Source organism: Oncorhynchus clarkii, chromosome 6 (genome assembly GCF_045791955.1).
Source record: "Oncorhynchus clarkii lewisi isolate Uvic-CL-2024 chromosome 6, UVic_Ocla_1.0, whole genome shotgun sequence".
Classification (NCBI taxonomy): domain Eukaryota; kingdom Metazoa; phylum Chordata; class Actinopteri; order Salmoniformes; family Salmonidae; genus Oncorhynchus; species Oncorhynchus clarkii.
The window spans coordinates 64,060,495-64,077,253 of NC_092152.1; the positions used below are offsets into that span (position 1 = coordinate 64,060,495).

The 16,759-nt window shown below is 43.8% G+C and overlaps 1 protein-coding gene across 2 annotated transcripts in view; it reads left to right on the top strand.

Annotated features, from left to right (window-relative positions):
* LOC139411426 (AT-rich interactive domain-containing protein 3B-like) overlaps positions 1 to 14,441 on the top strand; it is a 75,775-nt gene extending 61,334 nt beyond the window's left edge. Inside the window, exons 5-10 of one of the 2 annotated variants that reach the window (XR_011634601.1) lie at positions 5,474 to 5,657; positions 7,382 to 7,635; positions 9,169 to 9,861; positions 10,126 to 10,167; positions 10,366 to 10,458; positions 10,561 to 14,441. Coding sequence is in view for 1 of the 2 variants with exons in the window: in XM_071157773.1 (XP_071013874.1) it covers positions 5,474 to 5,657; positions 7,382 to 7,635; positions 9,169 to 9,438; positions 10,126 to 10,167; positions 10,366 to 10,458; positions 10,561 to 10,742 (1,025 nt within the window). In the remaining variant the exon portion in view is untranslated. The remainder of the gene's footprint in view (positions 1 to 5,473; positions 5,658 to 7,381; positions 7,636 to 9,168; positions 9,862 to 10,125; positions 10,168 to 10,365; positions 10,459 to 10,560) is intronic. The other variant, XM_071157773.1, reaches the window with a different exon arrangement.
* The last annotated feature ends 2,318 nt before the right edge of the window (positions 14,442 to 16,759 follow it).

Consider the following 16,759-nt stretch of genomic DNA (forward strand, 5'->3'; position numbering starts at 1 on the left):
GGGGGGAAATCAGTCCAGGGCAAAGGATGATGGGAGGTGAAGCCTGTAGCCAATTACAAATCGTTTCGGTGCTGCAGTGGACAAATCCCTGCTGCCCTTTGAGAGAAAGCAGCCAATAGTGGCCTACATTAACGCTAGCATGAGCTAATGCTTCAGCTGTTCAATATGTGGCCTGCTATCATGGCTACGCTGCTCTGCTACTCATTTCTACATCGACTGACTCTGGGGTGGTGATTCCCATATTAAAACGTGTTTAAAGTGATTGTGCCCACAGGCCCAAAAGAGCTGGAGCAGATGCTTATCACCAAAGACTGGTGGGTTGTTAGTTCTCACTAATGTTTCTCTATCTCCTCCAGTCTAGCTGAAGGGGCTTTGGTTAATTACGTCATTTAATCATTTTCATAAATGGGTTGTTGCAGTTTGCTCACATTTCAGCAGATCCTGTTGAAACGTGTTCATTTGATTCTGTAGCGTTAGGTTTATTGTAGTGTTTGTATTTTGTTTACGCAGGCAGAATATCTGCTTCAGAGGAAAAAAATCTATTGTCTAAATTAAAATACTGATTCTTGCAAAAAAAACACTTCTCTACATTGCTTCCTGATGGTCCTATTCCTAACATTGATATTAGTGCGCTGGAATGGAATAGAGGCATTGATGTGAATTAATGCCTAAATGCTGGGTTGTCAGTGCAGGTCAGGTCTATTGTGCTTATCTGTTCTGGCCTCATTGTCCAGGGGGACATACGGCTGGCTGTGTATGAAAACGGCTTCTTGCTGACCTGCACTTTAATTCAGACATCAATAACCCCTGGCCAACCTCTGACCCCTGCAGTTGTACTAATTGTTTGATGCAGGATGGATGTCCTTGCAGCGCTGCATTAAATAACTGTGGCCTGACCAGGGCTCAGGCTGGCCTTTTACACCACATTCCTTCTGCTTTTGATAGGCAGTATGTTCTGGAAGCGCTGGGTCGGGCTGGGCTACTGCCTCCTGTTCTATCTACCCTCTACCCAGCCTCTCTTCGTCTCTCTCTCTGGTGGCTGGTGGTAGTGACACCATGCTCTCTGTGCTAATCAAACATCCTGCCACACAGAGAGACAGGACTCCAGACACATTAGTGGGCTGTTGGCACTTCCTCAATCTTACAGGAAACTGATGTCCTAGCGACCATGGACAATCTAAAGTTCATGTTATGTGTATATTGTACCCTAGTTTTGTGAAATGTCTTTCTCCTTTCAGATTTGTTTTATGTATTACTACTCAATACTACTACTACAGTACTATAGATGAGAAAGTGTCTATTTTGGCAACAGTGTCATCTGTTTCGGAGTCTGTTAATTGTCTCCAGAGATCAGAATGTTGAATTCCGGGAAAAGTTGAGGCTATTCCCACTAGGTGTAGTGGATTTTGATTTCCTAGCTTAGCTAGCTGTAGTTACCGCTGGCTTTGTTGATGGCCTACTGTATATAGGCTTTAGTCGTAAGTAGGGTTGCAAAGATTCTGAAACTTTCTGGTAAATTTCAAGCCATTTTCCTGGAAATTTTCCATGGGAAGTTAAGCCTGGGAATTTAGGGAATTTTGCTTAAATTCATCAAAAAAGTTAGCTTATAACAGTGAACCTTTTTTTGTGGGATACACATAAGGCAATTCTAGGCCTTGTGGCATATTTTGGTTAAACTATCAATGGAATTGCAACCATCTGCATGCACAGTGCATTCTTCCATCACATGTACAACTGATTCTCAAGATCTTGCACACTAATGAGATGCTATTGAGCCCACACTACTACACTGTCTGAGCCAAGGACTACATGCTTTCTCGTAAGTTTTGATTTCAATACTGGGTGGGGTGGATATATTTTATATGACACACATGATTTTTGTTAACTAGTAAATAGTAGCCTACAGCAAATTGTGTTAAAATATTTTATGCTAGTTAGTTTTTGCTACCATGTGGGTTTTAGCTTGCTTGAGCCTGCTAACTGAGGAGTGTTAATTCACCTGTTTCCATACATGTTTCATTTTAAAACATTTATCTTACAAAGGAGTTGTTTAATCTAACTGCTTAACTATTTATCTGTACATGGAATTGTATTTGTTGTTTTTTTTACTATTTTTTTTCTTCATATCTTTACAGGAAAATGCCACAGGCACTATCTGATGTGTGGATACATTTCACTGCAGCTAATGTAGAAGGAAAAGCTGTGTACATTTGCGAATACTGTGCCAAATCATATGTGAAGAATGTAACAAAGATGCAGAATCATCTGACCAAGTGCATACAGTTCCCTCAGCGCTCACAACACGCAACCTCTGATAAAAGTCCCTCTACTTCCATTCAAAGTGAAAATGATGAATCAGACACCTTATCGATAGCGACAACTCATGTTCCTCCTGGAATCAGAAGTTTTTTAGACTCAATGGAGGAACGTAGTCAGAGAAATGCTGATGAATGTCTTGCTCGAGCTGTGTATGCAACTGGTTAATCTCTGCTCACAGGCAATGTGTATTGGAAGAGATTTCTGAATGTTCTTCGCCCAGCATACACCCCTCCAACCAGACATCCTTTATCTACTAATTTGCTGGATGCAGTGTTCAAGTGCAGGTCAAGCAAATCATAGAGAAAGCAGACTGTATTGCAATCATCTACTGATCGATCGGTGGTCGAATGTTCGTGGGCAATAAATAATTAACTACATCTCCACCCCTCAACCAGTATTCTACAAGAGCACAGACACAAGGGACAACAGACAAACCGGTCTCTACATTGCAGATGAACTGAAGGCAGTCATCAATGACCTTGGACCACAGAAGGTATTTGGACTGGTGACAGACAATGCTGCGAACATGACGGCTGTTTAGTCTAAAGCGGAGGGCTCCTACCCTCACATCACACCCATTGGCTGTGCTGCTCATTCATTCAATCTGCTCCTCAAGGAAATCATGGCACTGAAAACAATGGATACACTTTACAAGAGAGCCAAGGAAATGGTTAGGTTTGCTGCTATAACTTCATGACCCTTCACAATCTACCTCACCAAGCAAAGTGAGAAGAATAAGAGCACCACATTGAAGCTGCCACTCATTGGGGTGGTGTTGTCATCATGTTTGACAGTCTCCTGGAGGGGAAGGAGTCTCTCCAAGAAATGGCCATATCAGTCTGCTCATATGGACAGCCCCATCAAGAGGATCCTCCTGCATGATGTATTTTGGGAGAGAGTGGTAAGCAGGATGAAACTCCTGAAACCTATAGCAGTAGCCATTGCATGGATTGAGGGAGACAATGCCATCCTGTCTGATGTTCAGACTCCGCTTGTAAGATAAGAAATCCGTACTGCCCTGCCCACTTCACTGTTGCTCCAAGCAGAGGAAACTGCAGTTCTGAAATGCATCAAAAAGTGTGTTGAACCCCAAGTATGCTGGCAAGAGCATCCTGTCTGGTGCAGAGATCAACAAGACCTATGGTGTCATCACTACCGTGTCTCGCCACCTTGGCCTGGATGAGGGCAAGGTTCTTGGCAGTCTGGCAAAGTACACTTCCAACCAAGGGCTTTGGGATAGAGATGTAATATGACAGTCGTGCCAACATATCTCATCAGCCACCTGGTGGAAGGGACTTTGTGGATCTGAGACTCTTTCCCCTGTTGCCTCCATCATCCTCCAAATCCCACCAACATCAGCCACCTCAGAGCGCAACTGGTCTTTGTTTGGGAACACACACACTAAAGCACGCAACAGGCTGACCAATACAAGGGTTGAAAAATTGGTGGCTATCCGGACAAATTTGAGGCATTTTGAGCCTGACAACAAGCCATCCTCAACAAGGTTGGAAAGTGACAGTGAAGATGAGGCCTCAGAGTCTGATGTTCAAGAGGTAGACATTGAGGAGGAGATCCAGGGAGAAGACATGGAAGCCTGAGAGGAAGACAAATTAAGCTTTAGTTTGTAGACTATCATTTTACAGATGTATGTTGAAAACGTTTTTGGGAGATGCGATGGATCATTCAATATTCCCTTTCTTTTGTTGTTCAGTGAAATTATCCCATAAGTCAACTCATTTAATTGAAGTTCAATTCGTAACTAAATAGTTTTTTATTTCTATTGGTTGGATTTAATCATTTGCAATCATGTCTACTTATGATAAAGTAAAAGGTTTGTTTGTCTCCATATAATATGGTAAATATATCCAATGCAAAAAAACATTACATTTAAATGGTATTCATATTAATTTGCATATATTTCTGTTAATTCCCATCTATTCCCGTTCATTCCCATGAAAAGTTCCCCAAAATATTCCCTAAAATGTGCAACCCTAGTCATAAGGTTTTGCAGTGTTTTACAACACATGTTCCTCTCTGACATGAGATGAGGTTATGCCTCTGCAGCTACACCCAGCCCCAGAGTTAGCTAGCAACACTTACACAAGCTAGCCCATGTGTCCTCCAGTCAGCCAACGATTCTAATGGTTTAATTAAAGACAACCTGTGCCTCGGAGGACTGGACTGACTGGCTGCTGCTAACTTGAGACATTGAATCAGGACCAGGGCTTATCTCCTCTCCTGGCCTGATCATATTGCTATTTGAAAAATACATGAATGGGTCTTATTCCAGGTTAGAGCTGCTAGCATCCTGCGGAAGCTGGGAGGATTGGCTGCTATTAACCACTGTGACACAAAGCTGGCCTGGCTTCCGCCTGGCCGTCCTCTCTACTCAGCAGCCACTCTGCACCAGGCCCCGGGCAGCACTAGCACAACAGCTAACAGCCGAGGGGTGTGGATTTACTCTGCACAATCCCCTAAATAAGCTTCATTATACCAGGCTATCCATGCCCCCCCCCCCCCCTGTCCAAAGATTAGCAGGCCTACAATCCCCCCCGACATGTCAGGACTGGAGAGTGGCGCGTAGCACTTTTTTCTAGGCCAGGGTTACACCTCCCCACCCCTCACCCCCCTCCGACACACACACTTTCTACACGCTTTACTGCAGATAAGCTGTTAACAAGATTAATGCATCTGTATCAAAAGTCTGGAGCAGGTTCACTTTGTTGTTTGCAAATCCCTCTTTCCAGGTCCAGCTGTCTTTGCCTTAACTTGGCTAATATGTTCTCTTTGTCATTTTTATTCCTTTGTGTTTCCGTTTCCCAGTCTAATCCAACCGGCTCTTTGAGTTAAGGGCCTCTGTCACCGCGAGCAGTAACGATATCATCTGGGTATTTGTTTTTAGCAAATAATGTGGGGTGAAAAATGTACTTTCAATAATAGAAGATCACGTACCGTTTCTGTTACAATTAACTTCTCAAAGCGTGTTACAGTGCTATGAAAATATTCAGAGGAAAAAACAAAACAATGTTCACTTTTTTAAAAAGTTGTTAAAATGTGCAACAAACCTCTTCATCCACACCATTCCAGCTCCTTCAGCAATGTCACTTTAACAGGATATTTGGATCCATATTGATGTGTGTGGTTCTACCTTCAGGGACTCCAGTGAACCGCATCCCCATCATGGCCAAGCAGGTTCTGGACCTGTACATGCTTTACAAGCTGGTGACGGAGAAGGGCGGCCTGGTGGAGGTCATCAACAAGAAGATCTGGAGAGAGATCACCAAGGGCCTCAGCCTGCCCACCTCTATCACCTCTGCTGCCTTCACCCTTCGCACACAGTAAGTCTCTCTCTCTCTCTACCCCATTCTGCTTTGTCATGTGTCCCTATGGTGTGTATCTGTGTCTCTCTCTTTCTATTAAGTCTGTCTGTTTGCATGTGTCCATTCATCCTGACCCTAGGTGTGTGTGTGTGTGTGTGTGTGTGTACATCCCTCTCTTTTAACTACTCACCTCTCTCACTGCATTCCCTCCTCCATCCATTACACCACACGTGTGAGGAGCCCATTGATCCAATAGATTTTGTGATGTGATTTGGGCCGGAGTTCACAACAATTGAGGTGGGCTTTCACTGAGGGGCGAGCGCTCTGCGTTCTGTAAGCCCCTGTGTAGGGCTTTAGCTCTCTGTACTACTGCCTGTATACCAGAGAGCCTTAATGAACCTTTATGTATTTTTAATGCTAGCCTACTCAGCCTGCCTGTTCTCTGCAGCAGCAACGGTCCACTGGTCTTATCTAATGGATAGTGCTCTTCACTCTGTATTGATCCTCGGTGTTCTCTCTCTCTCTCCATTATGCGCTTCGCTTTTATACATTTTTATGAGGTGGAAAAATACCTATGCTGCTAATGCTACTGCACACTCAGGCTGTTACATACCATGGTCTCTGTTAGGTAGCTATTTGACCTCTCTGCCACTGCATCAACAAAATTATGTGAACACCTGCTCGTCCAACATCTCATTCCAAAGTCACGAGCATTAACATGGAGTTGGTCCCCCCCTTTGCTGTCTCCACTCTTCAGGGAAGGCTTTCCAGTAGATGTTGGAACATTGCTGCAGGGACTTGCTTCCATTCAGCCACGAGCATTAGGGAGGTGGGGCACTGATGTTGGGCGATTAGGCCTGGCTTACAGTTGGCGTTCGAATTCATCCCAAAGGTGTTTGATGGGGTTGAGGTCAGGGCTCTGTGCAGGCCAGTCAAGTTCTTCCACACCGATCTCGACAAACAATTTCTGTTTTGTGCACGGGGGCATTGTCATGCTGAAACAGGAAAGGGCCTTCCCCAAACTGTTGCCACAATGTTGGAAGCACAGAATCGTCTAGAATGTCATTGTATGCTGTAGCATCAAGATTGGTGAAGCGTGTTCCAGAGTCCATTGGCAGCGAGCTTTACACCACTCCAGCCGACGCTTGGCATTGCTCAAGGAAATCTTAGGCTTGTGTGCGGCTGCTCGGCTATGGAAACTGGTTTAATGAAGCTCCCAACGTTCTTGTGCTGATGTTGCTTCCAAAGGCATTTTGGAACAGCCGATTTTAAGCGCTACGCACTCTTTCTGTGAACTTGTTTGGCCTACCACTTCACGGCTGAGCCGTTGTTGCTCCTAGACGTTTCCACTTCACAATAACAGCGCTTTCAGTTGACCTGGGCAGCTCTACCAGGGGAGAAATTAGACAAACTGACTTGTTAGACATTTGGCATCCTATGACAGTGCCACGTTGAAAGTCCCTGAGCTCTTCAGTAAGGCCATTATACTGCCAATGTTTGTCTATGGAGATTGCATGGCGGTGTGCTCGATTTTATACACCTGTCAGCAACGAGTGTTGCTGAAATAGCCGAATTCACTCATTTGAAGGGGTGTCCTCATACTTTTGCAAATATAGTGTGTGTGTGTGTGTGTGTGTGTGTGTGTACTCTGATCTGAAGACCATGTCTGCACGCATGACTAAGTCGCTTTGGTCTGCTAAATGGCATATCGTATCTTCCATCTTAATGTTTGTCTCATTCAGGTACATGAAGTACCTGTATCCCTTTGAGTGTGAGAGGAAAGGTCTAAGTTCGCCAGGCGAGCTTCAGGCGGCCATCGACAGTAACCGCCGGGAGGGCCGTCGCCCTAGCTACAGCAGCAGCCTCTTCCGCTTCTCCCCCAGCACAGCCCCTCACATCCTCTCCCCTCCCAAGATGCACCTGTCTGCACTGGGGGCGGGGGCCGCTGGGAGCCTCAACGGCCTGCTGGCGTCACCCGTCCACTCTCTCAAAAAAGGTGAGTATTAAAGGATCAACAACTTCTCAATAAACGACTGGAAATGAAGGGTTACGATTGGAAAATAATTATAAATGTATTAATACAAATAAATACTGCAATTAAGATATAGCCTAAACACACAGTAGGCATCTTGGCAAAAGGAAAACAAAGCCCATGCTGTCTATTGGGTTCAAATAAGATAGAAGTGAGAGTTTAGCTCCGAGTTTTGGAGCGCATCAGACTGATCGGAGCACAACCCTCAAGAAATATCCATAGTGCCGTGGCGCCCTCTGTCGCAATGGTTAGGAACTACAGGAGAATTTTCTTGAATTGTCTGGAAAGGATTAGACACCACAGCCTATAGAGAGTAGTATTACAAGAAGAAATGCTCTGATTTCTTAATAGCCCTTTACAGAAGTATTTTGTACTTTACACACTGGCAGGCCTTGTGTTATGGAATCTCTGCAGCACAGGAGGTTGGTGACACCTTACTTGGGGAAGACAGGCTCTTGGGAATGGCTGGAGCGGAATAAGTGGAATGGTATCAAACACAAGGTTTCTGCCAACTGCGTGGCGCAGCGATCTAAGGTACTGCATTGCAGTGCTTGAGATGTCACTACAGACCTGGGTTCGATCCCAGGCTGTGTCACAGCCGGCTGTGACTGAAAGAACCATGAGGCGGCGCACTATTGGCGTAGCGTCGTCCGGGTTAGGGGAGGGTTTGGCTGACCGGGATGTCCTTGCGCTCTAGTGACTCCTTGTGGCGGGCCGGTGTTTCCTCCGACACATTGGTGCGCCTGTTAAGCAAGCAGTGTCAAGAAGCAGTGAGACTTGGCAGGGTCATGTTTCGGAGGACGCATGGCTCTTGACCTTCGCCTCTCCCGAGTCCGTACGAGAGTTGCAGTGATGGGACAAGACTGTAACTACCAATTGGATATCATGAAATTGGGGAGAAAAGGGGTACAAAACATATGGTTTCCATGTGTTTGATGCCATTCCATTAATTCCAACCATTATTATGAGCCGTCCTCCCCTCAGCAGCCTCCGCTGTTCTCCTGTGTGTATTGTACTGTAGATTGTGTGATGATCGATGCACTCCCTTTGGGATCAAAGCGTCTGAGTGTGACTGAGGATTTGACCCTGGGCTGTTCACTGTCTCTTAACCATTTACTACTGATTAATAACAGACAGCAGGACACTTTACGGCCAGCCTGGATTACAGCTGTCTGTCCTCATCAATGGGATCTGGCTGGATCACTACCATTACCTATTTTTCTTATCTGATCTTAACTTTGATGTTATTGGAATGTGGCTCAGTTACAGAAAATACTGTATAATGGCCAACATAATTGACGTGTTTTTTCTTCTTCTCTAAAATAGGTAGTTATTGTTTCAACAGGTCTCCCTCCCTTTCTTTGGCCTCATTTTACTACGTTAAATTGTCATTTTATTAAAAATAAATCTTCCGATTTTCCGATACTGAAATGAATCTGATATTTTTGTTTCCATGGAAGTAACATATCCTACCTCTCCTACCCTGCCTGTCTTTAGAAGAGATCACCCCCTCCGTGATGGCAGCGGCTCGTGGTACCTCCATGTCCCTGGCGCTGGGGCAGCAGCAGGTGTCAGGGCTGGCCCGGGCTGCCACTCTGGAGCAGCTGAGGGAGAAGCTGGAGACTGGTGAGGGCCCTGAGAGGAAGATGGCACGCCTGGCAGAGGAGCAGCAGCGTCTGATGCAGCAGGCCTTCCAACACAACCTGCTTGTCATGGCCTCGCAGGTCCCCATGAACCTGCGCCTGGGCAACAGCACCACCGCTAGAGGTACGTGCCCAGGCTGACTCCCCCTGGGCACTCTATACAGTTACATATCATAGTCAGTTTGTATCTGACACATACAGTACATTCTATACGTATTCGAGACTGGAGTAATGCCTGATATGCACTAGTAATTCTTTTCTCAATGAAACGCATATATTTAAGTACACTAGTGATGCACGCTGAAGTTCCCTCGATGCCTGACTCTCTCTCTGAGCACCATGAAAAAACACACGGCCTACACCAGATACCCTCACAGCTCTCCAACTCCCATTCCTCAGCTCCCCCGTGAGATACAGGATGACATATAGAAGCCATTATAAAGGCAACGCAGTGGTCACTGCACAACAGAGATGAAGGCTCCCAGGCCACTCTGCTAGCTGACTCACTGACCTGCGCCTCTTCAGCACAGCCTCTGGCTGTTTGGATGTACGTCATAACACATGCTTTATTTGGCGCCTTAATGTTATCACATGCTGGTTATTCCCCACGTCTGTCTCTCTCTCTCTCTCACACTCACACACACACACACACACACACACACACACACACAGTAGAGGTGCAGCCTGTATGTGTGTTTCCGAGTACAACAATCAACACATTATGACTACTACACAATAAAAGCTTTGAGAGGGGAAGTGCAGATTGTTTTCCTGGGGTTACTGTGACATGATTGTGTTTCTCTCTCCTCAGTGGGTTATGCAGATGTATGCTGCAAGACACCCACAAGGAAATGTGCGTGACACCCGATTCTCACTTACTGCATGTTATTGTACAGTACCTGTGTAGACAATGAATAGAGAGAGTTCGATTCTAGTTCCCATGTTTCTGCGTCCTTTCCTTTGGAGATATATATATTTTTAATTGGTCCGAGGTTCTGGATTTGCTTTCTGCCCACAGTGGTTTACACTTCCTATTTCTCTTTCTTTCTAGATGAGAAGCAGCAGGACATGGCTCTGAGCATCTCCACCAATGGATCTGCTAGCATCAGTGTGTCTGTGGAGGTCAACGGCACACTCTATTCAGGTGTGTGTGTGTGAGCGCGCGTGTACATACACTCAGAAATAAACGGATTTGGCCGTGTTGTTTATCTTGTTGTATTGTTCCGTTTGTCCTTCTGTCCTGTAGGAACCCTGTTTGCACAGAAATCAGGCACACCAGGGACTAGCGTGTCCACTGCGGCCACAGTGCCCCCTGCTGGACCCAGCGCTGGGTTTGGGTTCGCCACCTCTGCTCACAGCCACAGTCCAAGCTCCTCCTCTTCCAAGGGGCCTTGCTTGGCCGAGCCCTCCTCCAGTGGCTCACCTTAGCTCAGGCCGCCCTACCACCCACTCTCCAGGCTTTTCCTCACCACCGAGGCCTAGCATGAATACAGTACATTGATAAATCGACAAGAAAAAAACTGTTGCACAACAAATACCTCATCGCTCCTGTCAACCTTGGCTACCCATTTATGAATACACAATTCACACACCCAATTACATCTCAAGAAAACATGCACACACACACCTATGCATTTTACACACTCGACACACATGTGCACAAACACACATGCATTTCAGACACCCAGCACACAGAGACTCTTATACCAAATGCATGCTAAACACAATCAAATCAGCCAAAACCCACTGACAGGTGTTCACAACTGAACTTGAAGAGTTTTATTTTAGGATTTTGTTTGTTGCCGTTTGTTTTTTTGTTTTGTTTTTTGAAACATTATTTTTTTAGTTATCTTTTTACATACCTAAAATCAAGTAACCTGCAGTGGTATCTTTACCTCAGGAGCTGTAGTATACTTCACCTGAATTAACTTTATTTTTGTATCCTTTTTGATCTTGTTGAAATCAGGGGAATTTTGGGGAATTTCACAACTGAACCTCACTCACCTCAGCACACCTCCTACGCATTTATACAGTAACTCTATCACAACGCTCGAGTTGCCATGACGACGGTCCGTAGCCTTTTTACTTCTGAGTGCACTACATTATTGATCCTACAGATCGCCATGTAATACCTCGTATACAGTAGTCACTCCCACAATCAATACCAGGGAGTCACCCACTCATTCAGCCTATTTGGAATGATGTACTTAATCTTCAATCTAACTCAAGATACAGATGGTGCTTGTGTCTAACGGGCTTTGAGGATCAGAATTAGCTCTGGACATTTTATCACACACAGTGTAATGTTATAGGAACCGACTGATCTGCTGATCTGTTTAGGACTAGCAAGCCCCAAACTCACCACCCCGCATCTATCTATCTAATAATCAGAAAGGTAGTGAAGGAGTTCTGGTCCCTGCTCTGGGATCAGTTTGTGTCCCTAGTTCAATTCAACAGAGAGGAGAGACACATCCACCCATCAATGGTTTTCCTCCAACACTGGCAGACCAGAAGTGTTTTAACCACATACCTTTTCAAACCTCATATTCGCCTCTCCGTTTGGGAGAGGGGCCTTTCTCAGGAAGCATTGTGAAGTCTCTTATTATGGACTCGCTTTGTCATTTAAAAAAAAGGATCCCACCGAAAGAATGCGCAAGTCTAACAAACTGTCTTCAAAGAATACCTCAGACTCTCTAGAAGGAGACGTACACTACATACCTCATTGCTGAAAGCCAGCGTGACTTGTCCTGGTGGATTGAGTCCCTGCGACGAGCAACGGTCCACAGGAGTGGACTCCTCCCGAATGCTGGACTACAAACGTAGACGCTTGCTCTCCTCTGGTTTTCTCTGGCTTCCTGCATTTTATGAGACTAAATCTATTTAAGAGTATTGCTCTGCATGTGTACAATCAGGTGGCCAGTTTTTTACACCGTAATCCTCTGGTGTGTGGTAGCCTCTGGTCGGTGCACAGCTGAATACCAAAGACTAGCCCTGTTCCCTGCCCAGGCTGTTGTGTGCTAGCTGCTGTGGGTTAGCCGAATAGGCTAACTGAACCACTAGGTAGGATACAGTGGGGTAAAGGATGGGTTTCATAATAGCCCATCTTCTATAGTCCCTGCTGTTAAAGTTGTCAGCTCGAGTTATGTTGCTTTCCTTATCTTAATCAGACCTTTGCTTACCTGTGATTGAGTCTTGGGACTGGTATTGTTCTGCCTGGCATGGCACACATCACCTGACATATACCTCAGTGAGTTATGATGCAGTTGCACAGTGTATGATGCACAAAAAGCCCTTTGACCTAACCTCTACATTGAATAAGACGGAGAACGGGTAGCTGTTTCGCCAACTGGTTTCTCTGTCTCAATTCAAAGTTCAAGCCTCCCAAATTCCTCCGACACATCCACTGTTACAGTATTTCCATTCTCATACTGTTCAGGTATTTTCTCAGCATTTTTAATAGAACATGATTTGGATTCAATTAATTTCTAGCATTATCTGTGTTGAATGTGAGGCGTTTAACTGTTTCTAAACCTTTTACCCCCTTATCTCTGAGGTGGGCAGCCTTGTTGCCTTCTTTTTTTAAATTGAACCTTTATTTAATTAGGCAAGTCGGTTAAGAACAATTTCTTATTTAGAATGACGGCCTAGGAACAGTGGGTTTAACTGCCTTGTTCAGGGGCAGAACAGATTTGTATCTTGTCAGCTCGGGGATTCGATCTAGCAACCTTTCGGTTACTGGCACAACGCTCTAACCACTAGGCTACCTGCTTCCCTAGTAAGCTGTGTTTTAGCTGTTATTTGTTGGCTTTTGTGGCGCAGACCACCGGTCAGGATTACAGGACCTCCACAACAGATATACAATGACTGAAGAGAGACCTGCAATCCCTCGATGAAATATTATGTCCACATTTAATAAAGGTGAAAGATGTAGTTGCTGCCTTAATCAGCTGTGAGAGAACAGTGAACCTTTCATGACTCTGCTAGGAATGACTGTTTTATCTTCAAGCTTAATCCTTTGAAGAGTAACCTATTTCCATGATCTTTATGAATTCCGTCAGACATTAAGGCATTCATCATTCATGTTATTGGTTTCAAAACCAAGGTATGCTATTTATTTGTGTTGATTTTTCTTCTTCTGATGGATCGAGTTACCTTGATCACTTAGGGGGTGTCACTAAAACCCTTTTTCGTTTCTCTCGCTGTTTTAAACAGAAATGTCTGTTTTCTATCCAATCAGTCTAGTCAATGACTGTCTGACAGTGTAGCCTTACAGCCTTTGCATGAGAGAGCAAGTTCAGAATATGCTAGAGGGTGTGTAACAACCATGTAATGCCATGTAGGAGACTGCAAGTGGTGCTGTCCTCCAAGACCACACCATGACAAGGGTGGGCAACAGGTTAGAACCACATTCACTGGAAATTCAGTTTACAGCTCAGGCTTATGTGGGTTACAATTGTGTGTCTGTGTGGGCTCTTGAAGACCTCTTACCTCAGGGCATTGGGCTGCTGTCATTGTTGCATTTGGTATTGAAGTTATGCAATTGGCATGTATACTGAGGGACACATCCAAATGCAAATCTTGGACAACCTTAAAGCTGTCTCTAGTGACTTGCTAAATGCCATTTTAGATTGGTTCGGTTTTTGTTGCTTTTTGATTTTTGTCATCAGTTACAGGCAAGGTCACATCACTCAGGAAACTGTGAAGTTGAAAGTCTGCAGAACCTTGTCCCTGGATGGTTTGGATTTTATTAGATTATTAATTGTTTAAATCTAACCTGATCTGTGTAATACAAGTGCATATGTAAGTGGTTATTGAATACCTCATTTATCAATTCTGTTGTTTTTGGCTTGTATAATGCTCCGTATATACATCTGTGGGGTTTGTGCATATTTTTGTACGGTTGTTATCATGTCCATAATAATAACATTACTGATGTTATAGTTTTCTCTTTTGATTAAAACAAAATTGGGACGTGAATGCTTGTAAAACTGGTTTGTGCTGATTGTATTTAAAAGAGAAGCACTTTTCCAAAGTGATTGACACATTCAGTTTTGTTCATATTAGTAATATAAAGATATGGTTCTCAGGGCTTTAAACTTGTATGTCATGATAAAGTTTTACTTTATATCTTGTGTGTGTGTGTGGTTTTTGTGAAGTGTGGCTTGGATTTCCTTCGTCCTTCCTTTCGCATGGGGCCAACTCTATTATTTGGAAAAACAACAAAAAAGACGGCGAAATACGCTGGTGAAATTGAACTAGGCCTACTCTCATATCCCCGTGTGGACCTTTTTTAAATATACACTTTCATTGGCACATGAATAATACAGGACTTGGAGCCGTGTTTCAGCAGCTGCACCGTAGAGATTAGAGCAAGAAATGTACAACTAAGTGCAGGAAGGTAGTTGATAACATTTTGTCAGTGTAAAAGCATAAGTAGTTCCCTAATTACTAACCGCTTCCCCCACTTCTTATAAGTGTCCCATGGTCCCATGGTCTTTATGACCATGTGACAGCTGAGACCTATTTTGCGACACTGGCCTAAACTGCCTGTTACTCAAACATGGATTAAGCCTGCTGGGAAGGGGCCTCTCGCAATGAGAGGTGTCATAAGATGTTTGTATCGGTGGATAACCCTCAAACATTTTCTGTCATTTCGTTACGATGGCCCCGATTCCGACTTGGGGAATTACGCCTTTCCTACACACTTCTCAGTAGCTGGTATTCAGACTTACCTTAAGGTGCATAGTGGGCTTTGTAGGCGTGGTTCTCTTGTGTGCATGGAATAAATGTAATTCAACTGCTGAAAACCCTCTCACTTGCTGGCCAACATTTTGTTTTCATTGAGTTTTCTGTACATTCTTAAGCCATCCCTTCAAATACGGTGTACTTTTAATAAAAATGTTATATTAATGCACGCTTAACTATGGTCGGAATCGGGGCCAATGTAGGTTTGGGAAATGATTCAGCAGGCAAATGCCCCCCACCCCCAGATGCTCTGACTCCTGGTAGCTCGCCACACCACCCGAACACTCATCTTTCACTCCTCAATGGTCTGACTCATGTTCACTTACTCCAACTCAAACCGTTCCATCTGTTACACCAGAAATGTAAGCATTAAGTCAGCAGTGTGGATAGCACAGATACCGTGCTGTGAAAAAGTAGCCCTCTTTCTCATTTTTTCTACTTTTGCATATTTTGTCTACTGATTACCAGATCTTCAACCTCAACATAATATTAGATCAAGAGAACCTGAGTGAACAAATAACGATGACATACTTTTGTTTCTGAAATATGTAACGCAATGCCCGTGTGACAAAGTAATTGCGATGTGGCAAGACTTGAAACGAGCAGCTTGAAAACCCACAAATTTTGCTAAGTTAAAGCAGTTCTGCATGCAAGAGTGGGCCATAATTCCTCCACAGCGATGTGAGACTGATCAACAACTACAGGAAGCATTTTGTTGCAGTCATTGCAGCTAAAAGGTGACAACCAGTTGTGTTACCAGTAAGGGGGCAATTACTTTTTCATACAGGGGAATTGGGTGTTGCATAACTTTGTTAATTAAATAAGTATAAACTCAGGTTCCCTTTATCTAATATTTGGTTTTGAAGATCTGATACCTTTCAGTATCAAAAATATGCAAAAATAGAGAAAATCAAAAAGGAGGCCAATAATTTGTCATGCAATAGTATCTAAAAACAATCTTTCCCTTGAGATATCATTACAGCCTGGGCTTTTCTCATTTAACAAGAACTTTACTGTGATGCAATGTTTCAACAGCAAGAACATTTCACAAACATGTCATAAGTCCCTTTGATTTCACATACAGTGAGCATCAAAAGTATTGGGACAGTGACATTTCTCGTTTAGGCTCTGTACTCCAGCACTTTGGATATTGGAGACACTTTTATTGTACATAAAAATAGAATATGTTTCAAACACTTCTACATTAATGTGGATTATGGATAGTCCTGAATGAATTGTGAATAATGATGAGTGAGAAAGATAGACGCATAGCTGCCTCTCCAATGCTAACCTCCCGTTATTGTAATGGTGAGAGGGGTTATGATATTTGTGCGTCTAACTTAATTAACAATTCATTCAGGACAGTCCGTAATCATGGTAGCATCCACATTAATGTAGAAGTGTTTAGACACATATTCTATTCTTATTTACAATAAAGGTGACTCCAAAAATGACACAATGCATTATTTATCATTCATTTCTATTGGGCACAAAATAATCTGGAACACAACCAAAACAAACAGCAAATGCATCCAACAATTTTGTACAGTATATGGGACCAAATACGAAACTTTTGACTACTTTAAAGTGCAGACGGTCAGATTTAATTTTAGTGTGTTTTCATCTATATCGAGTGAACCGTTTAGAAATTACAGCAATTGTTGTACATTGTCCCCCCATTTTAGGGGACAAATTCACTT